The sequence below is a fragment of the Podarcis muralis genome, chromosome 4 (genome assembly GCF_964188315.1).
Source record: "Podarcis muralis chromosome 4, rPodMur119.hap1.1, whole genome shotgun sequence".
NCBI lineage: Eukaryota > Metazoa > Chordata > Lepidosauria > Squamata > Lacertidae > Podarcis > Podarcis muralis.
Window position 1 is genome coordinate 68,782,400 of NC_135658.1, and position 21,127 is coordinate 68,803,526.

The 21,127-nt window shown below is 47.3% G+C and overlaps 3 protein-coding genes and 1 long non-coding RNA gene across 7 annotated transcripts in view; 1 reads left to right on the top strand and 3 right to left on the bottom strand.

Annotated features, from left to right (window-relative positions):
- Window positions 1-1,815, top strand: part of MID1 (midline 1) — a 266,243-nt gene extending 264,428 nt beyond the window's left edge. For all 4 annotated transcript variants that reach the window (XM_028727705.2, XM_028727704.2, XM_028727703.2 and 1 more), the window contains one exon: window positions 546-1,815. In XM_028727705.2, coding sequence (XP_028583538.2) covers window positions 546-894 — 349 coding nt within the window. In that variant the 3' untranslated portion in view covers window positions 895-1,815. The remainder of the gene's footprint in view (window positions 1-545) is intronic.
- LOC114596298 (uncharacterized) overlaps window positions 1-21,127 on the bottom strand; it is a 34,266-nt gene that overhangs the window by 10,891 nt on the left and 2,248 nt on the right. The gene's annotated exons all lie outside the window — the stretch shown is intronic.
- LOC144327423 (uncharacterized) lies at window positions 11,702-13,469 on the bottom strand. The gene is made up of 2 exons (XM_077926763.1): window positions 13,098-13,469; window positions 11,702-12,984 (listed from the first exon to the last, which is right to left on the bottom strand). The coding sequence occupies exons 1-2, from the start codon at window positions 13,467-13,469 to the stop codon at window positions 12,313-12,315; spliced, it is 1,044 nt and encodes a 347-aa protein (XP_077782889.1). The 3' UTR covers window positions 11,702-12,312.
- On the bottom strand, window positions 15,353-16,946 carry LOC144327424 (uncharacterized). The gene has a single exon (XM_077926764.1). The coding sequence runs from the start codon at window positions 16,944-16,946 to the stop codon at window positions 15,420-15,422; it is 1,527 nt and encodes a 508-aa protein (XP_077782890.1). The 3' UTR covers window positions 15,353-15,419.

Here is a 21,127-nt window from a genome sequence, read left to right on the forward strand (position 1 = left end):
TGCAGCTGCATAGGTCTCCCTATAGTTGCAGCAAATGCCTTGCATCTCATTTCCTGCCCAGGAATCAAGGGATTTGTGGTCCAGTGGGAGATTTCTGGGTGCAAAGATATGTTGTTTGCCTCCTTTATAATCCTCCAGGCACCAGTCAACTTCTTTAGAGACCATCTCCCCACTCCCTTCCCTGAGATAAGCCTTCATTGCAATTCTTGGAGTAAGGAGGGCTAGCACCCTGAAGAATTTGTGAGCCAAGCAGCATGCTGTCTGGCCATCACTGGTTTCAAAGGAGGGTCACAAAACAGGAAAACAAATATCCTATGCAATTGCATTGTTACAGCAAATAATATTTGTGGCAGTAAGATGTGCATGACCTGTCTTTCAGATTGTAAGGAAGAACATTAATTAAATATGTGTTGACATTTTGGTTAGCCTTCAGCTCATGAGAGTACGCAAGGCACAAACAGAAAGAGGCATGCATGTTACTGCAGAGCACAGTAAGACTGCATGAAATGGAAAGTGCATTTTCTCAAAGCTCATTTGTTTTGCAGGTATGCCATTGGCATTTCTTATAAGTCAGCGCCAAAACACGAATGGATCGGGAAGAATTCTGCCTCGTGGGTTCTTTGCCGCTGTAATAATACGTGGATAGTGAGACATAACAGCAAAGAAATTCAAATAGATCCTGCACCCCACCTTCGCCGTGTTGGAATTTTGTTGGACTATGACAATGGTTCCTTGGCCTTTTATGATGCTTTGAACTCCCTGCATCTTTACACGTTTGACATTACATTTGCACAGCCTGTGTGCCCAACGTTTACTGTCTGGAATAAGTGTTTGACAATAATAACGGGGCTTCCCATCCCAGACCACTTAGATTCCACTGAGCATATGCCATGATTGTTGCTCAACAGAGATGGATGATGAATGTCCAGTATCCCTCATGTATGCTTCCCACCGAATTATGACTGGGGAAAAAAAATATTAACAGAAACGCATTTCATACAAAAGCGACCCTAAATGCTTCAAGCCAGGACTGAGAATAATGGGATGACCTCGTCAGTCTTTACTGTTTCTTTTGTATTAAAGACAAGATAAGGCTTTAATAATTTCTCAGAATGCTTTTGTATTTAGTCTCTTTCAGGAAAATTTATAAATTATTTATATATTAAAAGAAAGAAAGAAAAGGAACCCTAATTTGGATATTTGCATTTGGGCACCTCTTAAGAATGACTTGTTTTTGCACATTAAGGGCTCTGTCACAAAGATTTTATTAGCTGTTCCCCGTATTTTGATTTTATAAAAGAGAGAACAAGTTGGAATTATTTGAGAGGAAGGATGCAATACGAATGGCTTCCGTTTTTGTTCCTACGGTACTTTCGTAAGTGCCGCTTTTATGACATGAAACACCTCTTCACTTGGAGCACATTAACTTCTACATCGAGAAATGTCAGCATTCTAAATCAACCAGCAGTCAATGTTATGGATCGCAATTTCCTTTCCTACTGATGTTTCACCTTTGTCACTTTTTAAGGATATGTACATTTGATTCATTTTTGTCTCAGATAACCAGGACAATTGAGAGAGGTCTGGCTGCATTTTAAGTATATATAAAAAAGTACCACTTGAAGGTCAAGTTCTGGTGGTACTGATGTGGATTCACATCATTTGAAAGGTACCAGGAGCACCCACATATGCTGTGCTGCAGATGGGCTATGTACACCTGATTAAAAACTTAAATGTGAGCATTTTGTTTTATTATGTTATATAGTGTATCAATAAAAATAGCAGAGGTATCTGTTTGTAAACAGTGCCAGGAAAGAGGCTGCACTTGGGTGTATCATTGTGTTGGATGCTTGAAGGGGCCTAGGGCTCTGTCTACTCCTGCTATACACTGAGCAGCAATGTCACAGGAGTGACATTGCCAGGGCTTATTTGAGTGTAGTGGAAATGAAATCACGTATTTTTTCTGACCCTGTGCTTTTTCTCCTCCTGCTTTTCCAACACATACACACATATTCAGTGTGTAACTTCCCTACCTGCAGTACCCCATCAACCTGTTCCACTATCATGGGTCTTCAGTGAAACAGGGGCATAAAAGCCTTGTCCATTTCAATAGCCGTATAGATGTGTCTGTAAAAACATGTACATGCCCATCAGCACAGATAAGCATGGTAACTAAAAAAACCAAGGCATGTACAAAAATCGACAAAGCTTTTCTTGCAGGGAAGATGAAAAATATGCTTTCTCTATAACACCTCCATCCACAGGTGGGATGACATAAACACAAGAAGACTGAGTGTGATTTTAAATGGAAGTTCCTGACTGGGCACCAACTGATTTAAACACCTCACATGAGAACATTTAAAAGTGAATTTCTGTTTCTTATACAGGCACCCCTAACATTACTCCAAAATGATTTATGTGGCACATGTGAAATCAATTCAAGGAGTGTTTCCTTTTTAAAAAGATAGTCTGGTTAACAGGGCAGAGAATAAAAGGTTTGAAGAAGACCTTGTTTAAAGCGATAGGCAAATAAAAATAAGACAAGACATTCATCATTTCCCTAATCTAATGCTTTCCTGTAATGTGCTTGGTAAAATGCTGGAATGCTTGGAATTCTCTGCAGATCTTTGCCCTGTATAAATATGACAGCATTAGTCTGTGCGCTAATCTCTGTGTTGGGGGGGGGGGGATCAGAAAGTACACATCACTCCACTTCACTGCATCTACAGATATTAAACTAATTAAGACTGCTATCCTATGCCCACTTGGGAGTGAGTCCCATTGAACTCAAGAGGACTTATTTTATAGGACATGAGTATACGCTGCAAAAATAGTTGGCATTGGTATTCTCCTGTTTCTTTTACAAAGAAGCTATAATGAAGTTTTAACTTTTCTTGCCTAGGATTTATTTTTAAAGAAGCATGGCCCACTTTTTAATGGCAATTGTACATTGTACAGTGAGATTTATATTCCAGCACTACATTTAAACAATTACATTCCTTTAGCGAAACTTTGTATGAAATTAGTGTGTCTTGTAGCAATGTCTGTTGCACAGATCAACTAGCTACAAATTTAGGCTCTTGACTTGTGTGTGGGTGTGTTTTAAGTTAAAATGTAGGTGGAAGAGAAACTCTTAATTGCATCATTTGAACTAGAAAGACTATGGGAAGAATTCATCAAACCAGCTGTTTTTATGCATTCAAACATCCATGTAAACATCCGGGGCTTGCACAAACAGCTCCTTAAAAGACATTTCAGTGTTTTACTAAGGGCTTTTTCCATGCAGCCAGACTTGAGGTGAAGGGGCCATGCATGCAGACTTGGTTGGGGACGAGGCTGATCATGCGCTCTCAGGGTTGCAATCCTTTTTAAAAAAACCATTTACTGGGTCGTAAGCCACTGAACACAGTAGGATTTGCTTCTAAGCAACATGCATATTGCTGTTGCACTGAACAGCATCTGTTTTAAATTGATTCCCAAGGTTCTACGGCACTTTGTGAACTCTATGCAAAAAAGCCAAAGGAAAGAGAATGCCAGATGTAAATAAAAGTGGGAACTTGAATAGGGTGTGTTAGGCCTGAGCTTAGCTTATGAGGCCCCCCCCCTTTTCTTTTTCTTTTTTTGCTTCCTGTAAAAAGCCTGCCTCACTGAAAATAATGCAGAGGTCCCACATTCCTATTTAACAATATATTGTTGAGAGTGGAACAATAGTTCCTTCTCCCAAAGAATGTCTCTTCTGTTTTAGTAAACCCAACAGTTCCCGCCTCCCATTATTGCAACTGGAAAACAGGATCTAACTTCCAGAACCAAATTATTAAATTTTGAAGGGAACAGAGAAGGCTAGAGATTATATTCCTTCATGCAGACTGAGCAACTGCTGCTAACACCACTATTTCCTTGGTCTGTCGTTAGCCTAGGAAAAACCAAGGCTGTCTACTGCTGTTGTATATGCTATTCCCTTGTCACTTTGGAGGTTGAATGTGCTGTTCTTTGGACGCTGTCCATCCCTAACTAATACCCCATACGGACATGATCATGTTGGTGAGCAAGATACAGTAAATCGTGTGCGTCTTCTAAGCAGGTATGTTTAAGTTGACCAAGTTCCTTGGCTGTTTTTTCCACAAGGACAAACAGGGAGAGGGCAGGTGCGGCAGAGATGTGGCCACTCATCCCCCCCCCCTTTAATCCCCCAAGAAGGGATAATTTTATTATGCTGCGGGAATGTCTTTCAGCTCTCTGCTCCTGTCATGTGAATGACAGTGGTATTAATAAAAATGTCTTTGTGTGAGAGCACTTTATGAGAGGGCAAAAAGCGGTGAAATGCTGTGAGAGACAGCTCACAATTAGGTGGCAGGTGGAAGCTTGCATCTCCCCAATAGCTGGGTGTCCTCCCTCCCTTTCCCCCCTGTCATAAGCAAGCCTGCACAGATGAATCCATCTGTTCCTTTCTTGCCTGAGCCTACCCTGCATTCCTAAAATCAGTGCTTGGGGATGTGTTTGAAATCCTAAACTACACAAAACCAGTGGGGTAGGAATGCCTGTTCCCCCCCAGGGCTTGAGTTCCGTCTCGCTCAAGCCCGGATTCCAGCGGCCCTTGCTTCAAAGCAATTATTCTTGATTTACATTGGTGTAAGTAGGGAAGGGGCCCAGACTGTTCATCTTGACATTCCAAAAAAACAAAAAATCCACATAAACATAAGCCCCACTCTGCAATATGAACACCAGCATTCTTCTCCAAATGGCACCTGCTTAGCAATTGTTAGTTTTGCTTTTTTAAAGAATCATTGGAGCTGATGGATGGCTAAGCAAGCTTGCTGTGTGGCCTGTAAGCAGTTCCCCTACATGCCAAAGATTTGGGAATGCTCAGTGGTTAGCTATGAGGGAATGACACGCATGGGTCTCTCAACCACTCTCCTCTTTACAAGTTTATGTTGTCTCATCTGACAAGAGGTTAATCTTGCTCTCCAGTCACGCATCCTGGTAGAACAGAGTGAGAAGGGGGTTCTCCATTCAAGTTGGTTTCCCACCACTGAATTGCAGCTCTGTTCCTCTCCCCCAGACATGAATATAGGTAAAGAAAAGGACGGAAGCTGGGGAGATTGTCCAGGGAAAGGTGCATCTGGCCCTCCTGTGCCAATGTTCTGAGAAACAGCCCTACTAGAAAAGCTAACCAACAAACTGAAACTAACACGGGGTCAAACAAAAGAGGACGCCCTCACCCTGGTATGGCTTCACATAAAAAGCCCAACAAGACAACAACATGAACACTCCAACAGCATACAAATTGATATGGCTAATCTGACCCAACACCCCACCCTTCTCCCTCTCACACTCACAAACAAAACTCACTGCAATCAACTAAACGCAACCATAAATGCATGCTCTGGGCTCTCCAACCTCTGGCACAACAAACAAAGCAAAACAGATAAATAAAGAACCAATTCCTGCAACGCTGACACAAAAACTGCACATAACACTAAGCAAAAGAATGAGAAATCGCTAACCCCTTCTTTCTCAACCCCCCCCCCCCCAATGTCTATGGCATCAATGCCTCACACCAAATGTAACGGTCCTGTAGAAAGGACTCTATGAATTGAAGACAGAGATGCATGTTAACTATGAAAATCCGTTGATAAGAACTTTGGGGTTTTTTTAAAAAAAAAAACCTCATGTAAATAAAGCATTTTAGTGCAAATTACTCCTCTAAGATACACATTTTTGTATGCAAAATTGCTTAACATGCCCCCCTCTTTTTTTAACCAAAAAATGTTTCTTATCTCTGTAACTCAATGTATAAATATAGGAGGAACAGCTTTGGTTTGATGCCAGTAATAGAAAGAGGCACAGCTTTTCTACAGCTCCCAAGTTTTCCCCCCAGTCATTAATGATTGCATATTTTAAAACATTGTAAAAACTAATCCTAGTAGTTAGAGCTTTTTTTTTTTTTTATTAAGGGGGAGAAATACTGTTCATTTTTATTTAAATGAATGAAGCGAGACGGCACTTGTCAGCTAAAGTAACAAGAGTTCATTTGATACAGGGATTTGGAAATAATTCTGTAGATTCTTGCTCAGGGTGTCTCCTTTTATGCGTGTTCTCATGCATTAATGAATTCTATAATCACCGAACCAAATTGCCTTTTTTTGGGGGGGGGTGAGAAGGGGAATTGAATGGGATCCTGAGGTCCCAACTGCTTGTATCCTTTAGAGATCACATGTCATTTTTTAAAGAATAGCAGAGAAGCAGCCCCACTATTCTGGCTCAATGCCTGATTTCGTAATTGTATCCCAAAGGTCTGCAGACAGGTCCCTATATGCTTTATAGAAAGGCCTGGGCTGAAGAGGTCATCTTCTCAGCAGGCCTTTTTCACTTCCCTTGGCAAGATCTGCAAGAACTTAGCAGCAGGGTGGGCTGAGTGCAAATGAATGGAACATTCTAGGCCCTGCTCGAAAGCACTCCGTGTGAACTGCCTTTGCCATATCTTGCCAAACTGAATAGTTCCACTTTGTGGGAAAGCCTCACCACCTCATGGAGATCTGGACTTCTTCCAGTATTCAGATGGAGAACAGCAGACACTTTGCTATGAGAGGAGACCCTCCAAGCGTCCCTATTTTCCAGGGACAGTCCTGGATTCACAGAAGCCATCATCGTTTTTTATTTGATCCTGGAATGTCCCGCTTTTCCTTAGGACATCCCTATTTTCATCACAGAAATGTTAGTATGTGTGGAGTTATGCTACCCCCAAGCCAAGGAAATAAGTAACTATACCAGCCTTTAAAAGACATCTGAAGGCAGCCCTGTATTGGGAAGTTTTTAATTGTTTGATGTTTTACCATGTTTTTATGTGTTGGAAGCTGCCCAGAGTGGCTGGGGCAAGCCTGCCAGATGGGTGGGGTATAATTACAATAATAGTAAAAGTAAAGGGACCCCTGACCATTAGGTCCAGTTACGGACGACTCTGGGGTTGTGGCTCTCATCTCACTTTATTGGGCGAGGGAGCCAGTGTACAGCTTCCGGGTCATGTGGCCAGCATGACTAAGCTGCTTCTGGTGAACCAGAGCAGCGCACGGAAACAGCGTTTACCTTCCCGACGGAGCGGTACCTATTTATCTACTTGCACTTTGACGTGCTTTTGAACTGCTAGGTGGGCAGGAGCAGGGACCGAACAACGGGAGCTCACCCTGTCGCGGGGATTCGAACCGCCGACCTTCTGATCAACAAGTCCTAGGCTCTGTGGTTTGACATACAGTGCCACCTGCATCCCACTTATAATAATAATAATGATTAAATAAGATGTTTCTAGTTTCATCAAAGGAACGTTGGATGGTCTGTGAGAAGCAGTGAGATGTAGTAGCCCCAGACTCAAATCTCTGTTCATCCATGAAGTTTACTGGTAAACCCTTGGACCAGTCACTAACTCTCAGCCTAACCTACCTCACAGGGTTGTTGTAAAGTGAAACTCTTCCTCATAACCAGAAGAGAATCATGAGGGTTAGTCTGTGGCCAGGAAAATGTGCTCTATATGATCAGAGTCACCTACTCCATATGTTCCAGCAAGGCAAATTGTGGCTCTGAAATAGATTATGAGGGTCAAATCAAGCCCTGCCCTCTGTGTTGTCTTGAACCCTCCTGACACCATCCTTGGCAAATGTCAGAAATAGCATTTTTTTTTGGCTCACATAACTATCCTAGCGTGTATTTTGAGAATGCAGCCGGCGTTCACCTAGTCAACCTTTCTGAATTCACCAATCACCATTGATTAATACAAGTGTCTGCCACAGATTAAATCTGCTGGGGGGAAATTCAAATAGCTGCCCCGTTATATCAACCTGACAGTAAGTGTCTGACACGTTTTGTACAAAGACGATTACTAGACCAAAGCCAGACACAGCTTTGGGCAGGGCTGGGAAGTTTATTATTTCCCCATCATTATATGCTAGTCGGTGTCAACCTAATAGTGGGCCTGGTTTCATATTGCTTGAGGTGGTAGCTATAAAGTGGTACTCTGACCTCCTTTGGTCAGTCTCTCCTGATGATCTCAACTGTTAGGAGACAGTGGAGCTGTGCACTGTTGCCTCACAAACTGTCCCATGCCAGCTCTTCCCACCCATGTTTTACACAGAGGAAAAGCCCACAGAACCCCCAAAGTCTGCTCCTGTGAGCCAGAATTCTGCACGCTCTGGATTCTTGCTCATGAAGGAGGCCTGGGAGCATCTCGTAGGTGTCTCCACCATTTCAGGCATCCCTCCGCCAACACAGGAACAGAAGTGGAAGAGTTGGTGCAATAAACAACTGACGAGACAGTAAGACATGGGTGTAGACAAGGGGGGAGACAGGGGAGCAGCTCCCCGCCCCATCAAGTAAAACAATAGAAATACTTAGCTGATCAATCACGTCAGTTCTGTCCCTCCTAACAAAAATCTTGGCTATGCCCATGCAGTAAGAGTATGCATGACCTCATGATTTGCTTCCACATGACTGATTTCCAGAGCCTAGAAAGTTCATTTTTTAAAAAGGAACAATTCTCCTTCAAGTTCAATGTGTCTGAAAAGGAACAAATTCTGGTTCACGTTCATCCCTTCACAAAGGCAACTAGTTCAGCTCACATCCAATTCAGCATTGAGGATGCTACAAGCTGCTATACTGGCATATAATATATACTTAAAGGGGAGCTCACCCCATCGCGCAGATTCACACTGCCAGCATTCTGATCAGCAAGCCGAAGAGGCTCAGTGGTTTAGACCAAAGTGCCACCTACTCCACTCTGTCCCAGCTTCTGCCAACCTAGCAGTTCGAAAGCACACCAGTGCAAGTAGATAAATAGGTACCGCTGCGGCAGGAAGGTAAATGGTGTTTCCATGCGCTCTGGCACTCATCATGGTGTCCCGTTGAGCCAGAAGCAGTTTAGTCATGCTGGCCACATGGCCCAGAAAGCTGTTTTTGAATGAACACCAGCTCCCTCAGCCTGAAGCAAGATGAGCGCCACAACCCCATAGTTGCCTTTGACTGGACTTAACCATCCAGGGGTCATTTACCTTACTTAAAGGGGGCTAAGGAAACATTTAAAAAAACACAGTGGAATATGGTTTGTGAATTGTGTGGTGTAAGAAAGCCTACCTTAGACTGCAAAACTGATAGATGTGAGTGACATCTTTAGGTTTTCTAAGGAATGACTTAGAAAATCTAGAAGGTAGATTTATCTTTAAAGTATGTCAGTATGATGAAACAAGATATATGCAGCTAAAGCATAGTGTAAACCAAAACCACCTGAGAGCTGGAGACAGACTAAATAAAATTTAGTCCAAGTTCATTTATTTTCAACAAAATGATTGACAAGAATTTTCTGATAAGAAAAATAAATAAACTCTAACCTACCATGTGGGACAAAAATGGGTTTGATATCTTTATTAAAAAAAAGCTTTGCCGAGGTTGCGCTGTTGGGGAGTTGTAATAAACAGGATGTATTCATCCTTTTGCCTCCACTATATAAAAAGACACAACAGTGTCTGTTCTTTACATTAAATATGTGTTGGGAAGTAACACCATTGCCCTACAAATCTGTTTTTTACAGTTCAAAATGAGCGTCACCAGCATGTGAAGAACCAGTGTGGTATAGTGGTTAAGAGTGGTAGACTTGTAATCTCGTGAACCGGGTTCGCATCTCCGCTCCTCCACATGCAGCTGCTGGGTGACCTTGGGCTAGTCACACTTCTCTGAAGTCTCTCAGCCCCACTCATCCCACAGAGTGTTTGTTGTGGGGGAGGAAGGGAAAGGAGAATGTTAGCCGCTTTGAGACTCCTTCGGGTAGTGATAAAGCGGGATATCAAATCCAAACTCCTCTTCTTCTTCTTCTTCTTCTACTACTACTACTACTACTGTGTTAATTTGATGTTGTCTACATTTGTATCCTACATGGCCCCCGCTGAGTTAAGGGTGACACACATAAATGTGGCTAACCTCACAATATCCCCCTAACAACCTTGTGAGGTAGGCTAGACTCAGAGAGCAAATGGCCCAAGGCCAGCCAGTGAACTTCATGAATGACCAGGGATGTGAACCCAGGTCTTCCTAGCCAAGGCTGAGCATGCACAGGTTACTACACTATAACTGTCAGCTGATTCCTAATCAATTGGGTAGTAGCTGTGTGTACATGTAGATAGAAATCTCTGGGGGTTAAGATATCTAGGATTCAGTAGAAATTGGCAGGGTGAAGCAGGTGGGGGCAGCATTCCCTACTTGGCTTCCCAAGTGCAGAGGTCACTACCAGTAACTGAGAGGGGAAGGGCACAGGTTGGCATGGTACAGGTGCAGCAGAACCAATCTGCCACTCCTGCTGCTGCTCCTGTGCCACTACTGACCACTACTGTTAGGATCAAGACAGTTGCATTTTTGGATTCTCCTTTGGAGCATGTCTCCAAGGAGCCATCACAGTGAACTCCCATGCTTCCGAATGTACTGCTCTTTCACTGGGATTAAGGGATGCTAGTACAGACCAGAGATGCCTGTGGCTTCATTCACATGCCAAGCAAATGAATCGTGCATGTGTCAGCTCCCGGGGAAAGATGGATTATGCAGGATTTCTCCACACCTCTCTAAATCAATTGTATTAAGGAATTATCTCTGAGTCATGAATTCTCCACTTGAAAAATAAGGAAAATGTTTAATAACAGCTTTGCAACACATTCCTGGACACTTGCGTCACAGATGCACTCTGTGCAATGTCCGTGAGGCTGCTCAACAAGCCCATGCCGGAGGGAGAGCAAGCCGCTAGTCACCTATTATTGCTTTTCCAATGAAGTGCATATAATTTAGCCGAGCCAAGTATAATAACAGGATTTATGAAGCTCAGACATTTTTCCTGGCAGCAGCACACCTACAATACATGGTTAATCATTCTTCAAACTGGCATTCCTTATCATCATGTCGGTCATGGCGAACTCCTATGGTATTTATAGTTTTCTTATGAGGTTGCCTTGTTTTCTTTCCTCAGTCAGTCAAGTCTCTAAAGGTTGCAGGATTCAGGCCATGACCCAAATAGCGTTTGTTTCCCTTTGTTGCGTGTTGAGTCCCACAATTGCCACCCCCAAAAAATTCACACTTCACACATCAATTTTTTGTTTAGGTTTTTGGCATAATTTTGGCCACAACTTTATTCAAATACAAAAAATGTGAGTGGTTGCTTAGGCATTGGTTATGACTATCTGTCCATGCCCTCAGGGACAGAGCTGGCATTCCGGACACCAACGGAAGCCAGTGTGGGAAACAAGTATTGGGTGAGAAAGTGAAGCTGGGTACCAATCTCCCACTACTCACCCTCATGTTCCTGTGGGGCTTGCACGGCCCAGGTTCATCTCCATGAACAAGGACGAAAGAATGGCAAGCCCCTGGATTCCTTTAACGGAATTCCCATCGCATCATTTGGAGGGGTAGGCACTTACCCCTCCAAGCACCAATTAACCAATGCCTAACCGCCAACCTTACAAGTTGTGACGATTTGCTACGCAGTAGGCGAAAACCAAATGGCACCAGCCAATCAGCCAGATGGCAAAATTCCTACTGTGCCCCCGCACCAAGGCGGACGACTCCATGACAGGCAATAGCAAGGTCAAGCGAACCGTAGAACCACCCCGTTAAAGGGAGGGAGGGCGGGTGATCCGATGCAAAAACGGCCAAGAGGACGTCTAACGTCCGGCCCCTGTATTTATAAACTCTAACCCCTCCTCCAAATTTGGCAACAACCAAACTGCCCCAGCAACCCAATCTTAACCCCTTAGGAGGCTTGGGTCTTTCAAATCTGCCTAGTCATGGCATGGTGGCTTGTTACCCCAACCGCAACACGTGCTCTCTCCTAGGGAGAACACGCTTTGCGTGTTGAGTCCCACAATTGCCACCCCCAAAAAATTCACACTTCACACATCAATTTTTTGTTTAGGTTTTTGGCATAATTTTGGCCACAACTTTATTCAAATACAAAAAATGTGAGTGGTTGCTTAGGCATTGGTTATGACTATCTGTCCATGCCCTCAGGGACAGAGCTGGCATTCCGGACACCAACGGAAGCCAGTGTGGGAAACAAGTATTGGGTGAGAAAGTGAAGCTGGGTACCAATCTCCCACTACTCACCCTCATGTTCCTGTGGGGCTTGCACGGCCCAGGTTCATCTCCATGAACAAGGACGAAAGAATGGCAAGCCCCTGGATTCCTTTAACGGAATTCCCATCGCATCATTTGGAGGGGTAGGCACTTACCCCTCCAAGCACCAATTAACCAATGCCTAACCGCCATGGAGCCCACAGCTCCCCGCCAAACCACTCACCATCCCAACCAAGCTCTCAGCTTGGCCACCACTGCACCCAGCCAGGCCTCATTCCCTGAGGCAGAAAGATGCACACCATCATCCCTAAAAAGGGATATAGCCTGAAAACGAATCATAGGATGGGAAATTACGTCTCCCCCCAACTCAAAAATCTTTCTAGCCACCGCCACATTGATACGTTTCCTGGCCCTTTCAGTGGCTACCGGGCAACGACTGCCCCTCCAAATGCGTCTGTGCAGTAGCTTGGACCAAAATATTTTTGCCGTAGGCACCCATGCCCGCAGCGTCTCCAAATCGCTCAAAATTGCTGTACGAAGTGAAAGACAGTCCATAGACACCAGGTCGTTCTCGCCCAGCTGCACCACTATAGCCGCAGGCGGCCCCTCCAAGAGCAGCTGCCTCCGGATCCGCGGCAGGAACTCCGCCCAGCACATTCCACGTCTGGACAGCCACGACACCTGCACATGTGGAGGGAAGCCAAGGCCGGGCCCCATACCGGACTGCCTCGCCGCTACACCAGCCCAATGGACGATACTGTGTCCCACCAACCATATACGGACAGCCGCTAGACCTAAAGTAAACAAAGCAAAACAACGTAAGAAAACCAAGAGTGTTAGCGAACGTAACCTCGAAAGGCATCCGACTTCCAGCGGCCCAAATCCTTTATTCTATCGGCCGACAAGCCCCAGTGAGCGGCCGTCGTAGCAGCCCCAATCCTGAAGGAATGAGGGGCAAAACCATCGGCCGTGCCATCACAAGCCATAATAGCCTTTCGCATCACCTGTGCAAACTGGCGTCGTGTCAGGGGCAGCCCATTCTCATGCTTGAGTAGAGGCCCATCGCCTGAGGGGCGTACCGCTAGATACTTGCGGACATCCTTTACAGGACAAGGGCCTGCATCCCCTGTAGCAGGGAGACGAATGACGGCACCCCTACCCCTCTGGTCTGTCTTCGAATTCCTGACTGAGATCCTTAGCTCTGCAGGGGCTAACTGCACATCCCGGAGCAAAAGGCCCCTAGAATGACCATCACTGCGCTCTTCCAACACTAGCTCACCCACTCTCAATGCTCCGAAGAAGGCGATAGAAAAGGCAGCCGAGAAAAGGCGAGCCTCATATCCTGACCAACACACCACCCTTAATCTGTTGCGCATCCTGCTCAACAATTCAAAGGAAATTGGGCGCCGAGACACCGGTTGGGGAGGACGCAGTCTGCCCCAGCCTTCGAGGGCCTTGCGCACGATAAACTTCCCACAAGGGTCTTTATCATAAAATGTTTTACAGAAAAAGGCTATAGCAGCAGCTTGAATCCTAATTGTCTTAGCTGCGCGCCCCAACTGAAATAAATGCGCCAAGTAACTTAACACCTGTGAAGAGGTGGGTGGGACACCTACTAGTTCGCAAGCTGCCTGGCGCATAAATACCAAAAAATTAGACCAAGCTTTTGTGTAAGAGCTAAGGGTAGAAGGGGAAACAGATGCCGCTACTCCCTGCAAAACTAATTGCTGCCAAGGTTCCAGAGATGATCCGGGAAATATTCCGGACGTATCCGTGCCTCTGGAACCAGAAGTCTGAACCGCTCCATCTGAAAACGGGACAGAGCATCAGCAATTTCGTTAGACACCCCGGGAATAAAACGAGCAGAAAACACGATATTATAACGCAAACAATGTAACACAAAGGCCCGCAATAAGGCTGACACCCTGGGTGAACGTGACGATAGCTTTGCCAGCACGGACACCACCGCCTGGTTATCAGTCCAGAAGCAGACACGACGGTTCCTGAATTCCTCGACCCACAAATGCACAGCCACTGCAATGGGAAAAAACTCGAGAAATGTTAGGTCCCGCGTAATCTCTCCTCCTTGCCACGCAGGCGGCCAATGCTTGGCGCACCATCGCCCCTTCCAATAAAGTCCAAAACCCAGGGAACCTGCGGCATCCGATTGAACCTGAAAGTCGTTATGCAAGTTCAATGTGTCTTGCCATAATGACACCCCGTTGTATTCCTCCAGGAATTCCAACCACATGGAAAGGTCAGCCCTCACCTCACTAGAAAGACGCACTCGATGATGAGGGGCCCTCAGCCCCACAGTGAGACGAGCCAGGCGTGAACAGAAAGGGCGCCCTGGCGCCACCACCCTACTCGCGAAGTTCAGGTGCCCCAACAAAGACTGGATTTGTCTCAGGGATACTCTCCGTAAAGGGAGCAGTTCCTCTATGACCTTCTTCAAGGCTACTAGCTTATCGCCCGGCAAGCTAGAAGTCTGGGACACCGTATCCAATAAGATACCCAGGTAAGTAAGTTGAGTGGATGGGCCCTCCGTTTTTTCCGCTGCGAGCGGAACCCCCAGCTCCTGCGTAAGGTCAGCAAATGCTTGTAGCAGCACCGAGCAGTCGCCAGTGTCATGAGCCGAGGCCAATAAAAAATCATCGAGATAATGCGTGACCCCGCCCAGCCCTGTTTTGGATTTGAGGGCCCACTCCAAAAATGTACTAAATGATTCGAAAGCAGCACACGCAACCGAACAGCCCATCGGCATGGCTTTGTCAAAATAGAACTTACCCTCGAATTTAAAACCCAGTAGCCAAAAATCATCCGGATGAATCGGGAGAAGGCGGAATGCCGATTCAATATCGCATTTCGCCAATAGGGCGGTGCGGCCAAACTTCCGAATCATCTTGATCGCCTGATCAAGAGATGCATATCTTACGGAGCAGAGCTCCGATGGGATAACATCATTAACTGAGGTACCCCTGGGATGTGACAAATTATGAATTAAACGAAATTCACCTGGGGCCTTCTTTGGCACGATACCCAATGGGGATACGTGCAAATTGTGAAAGGGGGGATCATCGAAAGGGCCAGCCATCCGATACATGGCCAGCTCCTTTGCAATCTTCTTACGGGCGACCTCAGGTAACTCACGAACTGATCTTTGGTTAGAAGGATTCCGAGCCACAGGGGGCATGGCTACCGGAATCCGAAAACCAACTGAAAAACCATTACTCAAATAAACTGCAGCGTCCCTATTAGGATAGGACTGCAACCAAAGTTGCAGAGCCGACAATTGAACTGGGGTGCGTGCCAAGGAGGTCAAAACCTCATTTCCCTGTGCCTGATGCAGAAGGGAGAGACGTGTTTTGCTTGGGGGGTTGCTGAGCGCCCCCCTTTCCTCCACGAAAGGGCCGCCGGTTCCCAAAACAAGAGGAGGCAGGATGCGAACCATTGCATTTCTCACATATGTGTGCGTACTTACACCCTTGGCGTTGACAAGAACCCTTATTAAAGTCCCAGCAAGGTAAGCGGCGGCTGGACCTAAACGCCAGAGCCTTCGGCTTCTGCTGCTCAGGCGCCTTCTTGTCAATGAGTGGAGCTACGTGGGTGGTCCACACATCAAGATCCTTACGATCCCATCTAGCTGTGGGGATCTTGGCGGCACGGCGCCTGAAGTTCTCATCATATTTTATCGCGGCTTTTTCACCAGCTTTGGTGAAAGCAGAGCGAACAATCGACAAGTAAACTATCAGATGAAGCGACCTCCGTGGGTAAGCCGCCACCACCACGCCAGCAAAGACCTGGAAACAATCGAGCCAAAGCTCGAAAGTCCTGTCTGAAACGGGGGCACCCTTACGAGACTTTGACAAATTACACTTCTCCTGGTCCTCCGAAGGAGGAGCCAGTTTGAAAATGTCCACATAACGGCCATTCAGTATCCTAGACCGCAGTCTAGTCGACAAGTGCACACCTGGGATGATGTCTCTGGCGGAATTGGTAGAGACCTTTACATCAGGTACCAACACGCCATCCCTGCACTCTTGCACAGCCCCATACCTTGCTCGGTGCGAGTTGGCCCTGCGCTGCCAAGCCCACCTAGGAAGCCCCGATGCAGATTCGCCAAAACCCCAATAGAGTTCCCTAGCAGCACCCGTCTCATCATCAGAACTGGAAGAGGACGTACCAGACGAAGAGGAAGACGAATCGCCCCTCCTTCGCTTGGCATGCTTCCGGGAAGACCTCCTGCGGCGACGTTTTCCGCCTGAAGACTTCCTGGCAGGGACTGGCAGACTGTCCTCAATGGACGACTCTGAATCAGGGCTCAGCTGTGATGTACCTGGAGCTGATTGAGGAGAAACGACAAGTGAGAGACCAGAACCCGGCGCCACCTCATCCGAAGGTTGGGTGCGCCCACCTCGGCGGGTGGAAGCTACCACAGGGTTTTGCCTTCCCGCGGCCCCCCCAGAGGAACGGCGAGGTCTCCGTGAACAGCCGCGAGCAGCAGGTAAGCCGCGGGGCCGGACTAGCTGGGACTCGGTCAGCAAACCCCTAGATGATGAGCCCTCTCTCCCATCCTCGCTAGATGATGGTGACGCTGGTGATGATGCCACTACTGGACGAGAACGCCTTCCAGACGTGGAAGGCTGCGCCGAGCATTGTTGAAGAAGACCATCCATTCCAGCTGCGAAGCGAGACAAGGCTACTGGATCGCTGGCCATACTCTCCACCAACGATTGCACACGTCCCACCGGTTGACTTGGGGTGGGCGAGCGAAGCGCCTGCGATGGACCCCTAATAGGCCGTTTCGCACCAGAGGCTGAGCTGGGACGGGCGGCGACTTTCTTAGGAGCCATACCTGCTATTTGAAATCAAATGAGAATTAATGCGTGCCGCCACCAAGCGTCACTGCTGGCAACAGATAATGAATTTAAAGAAGTCACTAATACTCCAAACACTGGAAAATAATACACATAAAATAAATGCAATAGGACAAATGTCCAATAAGAGCGTTAATAGCAGAGTCAGTCTATACCATTTATCTATCTATCTATCTATCTATCTATCTATCTATCTATCTACCTAACTTTATTATTAATTTATTATTCACCTACTTGCTTTTTTCAGCTTACTTCAAAACTGCTGAATAAAAGGACAATAAAAGAAGATGCGCTTTTTCGTTCAGCCAGCAGAGGGCACCCGAGAGCCACCAGCTCAACAAAAGAAGGAGCAATGCTTCACTGAGCCACCAGGTGGAGCTTCAGGCAGAATAAACCCAGCTGCAATAACCCCCTTGGCCACCAGGGGGGGCAGTCAGCAGAAGAAACAGGAACCGCGAGGAATTCTCCTCCCGCGGTTCTATAAGGGCCTCTGGAAGGAACCAAAATGGCGGGCGCGAGTGCAGGCCGCCGCTCCCGGTCCCGTGGAAGCGGCCCTGCACTTACTCCAAAAAGGAAGGAGGGGAGGCCCGGCAAACAAGGAGGCCTGGCCCCCCACGCTACCGCGCTGGCTCAGTAGCGCTGCCACCAATCGGAAAACCGCCCGCCCGCACACGGAGGCCGCCCGCTCTCCCACGCCGCTCGCAACGAGCGGCCAAACCGCGTGGCAGAAGCCACTCAAACTGCGCCTCCCACTTCCTCCGAGGGCCAAAGGAGCAGCCTCCCCCACGTAGCCGGGACTGCCGCGGCCTCGGGAGAGGCCAGGGGAAAAAACGCCGTCCTACCGCGGCACTCGGAAGCCGGGAAGGTAAGGAGAAACAGCTCTAGGGGGGTGGGGGGGTTCCACGCTCAGCAGGACCACCGCGAGGCCCTAGCGGCGCTGCCCCAAGTTTCCGGGCGCCGCGCGACCACCCGCCGTGGGGGGGGGTAAAGAATCTAAAACCGGGGCCCTGACGGCGACGGGCAGCCAGCAGCGGGCGCCCCGAATTACCGGTGCACAGCCCGAAGCCCGAAGGCAGGGCCCGGGGGGGGCCGGGGGGGGGGACCCACCCTCTGGCCTTGATGGCAAACTGCCTTCTTTCTTTCTTTCTTTAGTAAAAGGGGGACCTAAAATGCGAGGTAATCGGGATATAAATTTAGTGAAGGGATAGGGAGGGAACAGGGAAAAGGTGAATGGAGGAATCAATTAAGACCAGGGAAGGGACAATTGGATTAGTAAATTAAGATAGGCCCTAAAGAAATCGAAAGTAGAAAGGCAGAGTACAACCGTCTCAACGCAGCTCCTTGATCCGATGCAAAAACGGCCAAGAGGACGTCTAACGTCCGGCCCCTGTATTTATAAACTCTAACCCCTCCTCCAAATTTGGCAACAACCAAACTGCCCCAGCAACCCAATCTTAACCCCTTAGGAGGCTTGGGTCTTTCAAATCTGCCTAGTCATGGCATGGTGGCTTGTTACCCCAACCGCAACACGTGCTCTCTCCTAGGGAGAACACGCTTTCTGAGAACCTATGAGGTTTAGAGCCCACCAGCACCTCATTCTGTCAACTCAAAATTTCATTTAAAAGTCTGAGAACGCAGCCATTGGGTGGGGGCGGAGAGGTGAAATCCATGAATTTTTGGGAATGTTTAATCATAAAAAATACGACTTAAAGGTAAAGGTACCCCTGCCCGTACGGGCCAGTCGTGTCCGACTCTAGGGTTGTGCGCCCATCTCACTCAAGAGGCTGGGGGCCAGCGCTGTCTGGAGACACTTCCGGGTCACGTGGCCAGCGTGACGAAGCTGCTCTGGCGAGCCAGCACCAGCGCATCACACCGAAACGCCGTTTACCTTCCCGCTATAAATCAGTACCTATTTATCTACTTGCACTTGGGGGTGCTTTCAAACTGCTAGGTGGGCAGGAGCTGGGACCGAAAGACGGGAGCTCACCCCGCCGCGGGGATTCGAACCGCCGACCATGCGATCGGCAAGCCCTAGGCACTGACGTTTTACCCACAGCGCCACCCGCGTCCCCCCAAAAAATACAACTTACTCTAGTTCAACTCTCTATTCCTTCTGCTGCACTGAGGAAATGCTTCAATATGACCGAATCTAGTAATAATATTTCGAAAATGAACTGTTGCTGACTTTGTGATGGTAAGAACTTCCTTCTACCACATCTATCTGGTTCAATAGTGTCTGTGATAAATGGCAGAGATCTTGCCCAGTCCTGCCTGAAGGTGCCAGGGATTTAATCAATGTAGATGCTCTCACACTCTCACCAAACGGCTCCAATTGTGTGACTCAAGCCTCATCAGTTTCATATAATGTTGTTCTAGGAGAATCAAATTCTCATTATTCTAAATGATCTCTCATTATGAGCATGCAAACGTGCACTTAAGCCAGGGCTCATTGCTGTGCCAGCCTGGAGCTGGTACCACAACTGATCCAGATTGAGCCAAATCATCCTCTCCCCACAACCTTCCACTGTCCCTGACATGAACAGCTCTACTAGAGATCTGGTAGTGGTTCTGCCAATGCACAAAGCCCTGCCTGCAGAGAGGGAGGTGAGAATTATATCATACTTCATAGTGAACCCTTCAATAAAAAGAACACTTGTGCCATTAAAAAAGTCTTAAGAAATTAGGCTGGTAAATCTTAAATGCTAGAAATTAGTGGATGAGGTTGACTTGAAGTGGTGCCCCGTTTTTATTTTCTGAGGACATCATTAGCTGCTTATCAGTGATCAGTTCCCACATGGCTGAACTACACTGGCAATGCCAATAGTATGGTTCTCTCCCCCCCCCCCCCGAATTGTCACTCCATGTCATAGTTTTGTTACTGAGCAACAGCATGCACAATGGGTGGAGTGGGAGTGGCCAGCCAACCAGAAGAGTCTCTGAAATGTACTTGCCTGGAGGCAGAGTTAACATCTGAAATCAGGCTGAGTCCTAGAGTTGGGCAAACGGCATTCCACGTTGTCCGTTGGTCCAGGGGTCAGGGAATCCAATGATCAAGGGTTCAGGGGTCAAGATGAGCAGGAAGCAGCAAGGTAGAGCCAGGAACCACAAACATTGTTACCAGCATCTGACTGCTGCTGGAAGTTCTGCTTAAGAAGACTGAAGCCAGCTGGTTCTCATCAGCTCCTTCTCCTCAGTGTCCTTGAAGGCTGATCAGCCACAGGTGGAGTCACTCTGCCTTCTCCCCCTTCAGGCTGCTGTTCGGCAGGCGAAGCTGACTCCTGGCCCATGGTGCCCCAGTGTCTTGGATCAGCACTTATTTTGTGGGGAAAGCCCACACACTTGGTCCCCACCCATGTGGTTGGATTACTCACACATAATCCCAGCTATGTGGGTTCCCAGCTACCTACTGTTCCCACGCAGTTGAGAGAAGGCATACGAGTTTAAACAAAACTGGTGCAAAACAGGAGGGTATAATTGACTATCCCATTTAATACTGTACTATTTCATTGAGAGGGACGCGGGTGGCGCTGTGGGTAAAAGCCTCAGTGCGTAGGACTTGCCGATCGAAAGGTTGGCGGTTCGAATCCCCACGGCGGGGTGCGTTCCCGTCGCTCGGTCCCAGCGCCTGCCAACCTAGCAGTTCGAAAGCACCCCCGGGTGCAAGTAGATAAATAGGGACCGCTTACTAGCGGGAAGGTAAACGGTGTTCCGTGTGCTGCGCTGGCTCGCCAGATGCAGCTTTGTCACGCTGGCCACGTGACCCGGAAGTGTCTGCGGACAGCGCTGGCTCCCGGCCTATAGAGTGAGATGAGCGCACAACCCTAGAGTCTGTCAAGACTGGCCCGTACGGGCAGGGATACCTTTACCTTTACCTATTTCATTGAGAAATAGTGGAGGACAGAGGTGCCTGGCGTGCTCTGGTCCATGGGGTCACGAAGAGTCGGACACGACTAAACGACTAAACAACAAACAACAACATTTCATTGAGAAGATTCTGCACTCATAGGATTACATCTGATGCTGTTAAAGTATCAGAAAAAATAAAATCATTTGTCTTATTTTGGTTTCGGAGCAGCCATTTTTTTTAAAAAAAAGAGAAGAAACATAAAAAGTTTCATAGGGATTTTCATCCATGGCCCAACTTTCTTTTCTCTTGC

Excerpts from the sequence above, each read along its gene's own strand:
- LOC144327424 (XM_077926764.1), bottom strand. The coding sequence starts at position 16,946 with ATGGCTCCTAAGAAAGTCGCCGCCCGTCCCAGCTCAGCCTCTGGTGCG.
- LOC144327423 (XM_077926763.1), bottom strand. The coding sequence starts at position 13,469 with ATGCGCAACAGATTAAGGGTGGTGTGTTGGTCAGGATATGAGGCTCGC. Across the intron at positions 12,985-13,097 it reads CACGACGCCAGTTTGCACAG|AATAAAGGATTTGGGCCGCT; the intron begins GTGATGCGAAAG and ends GTCGGCCGATAG.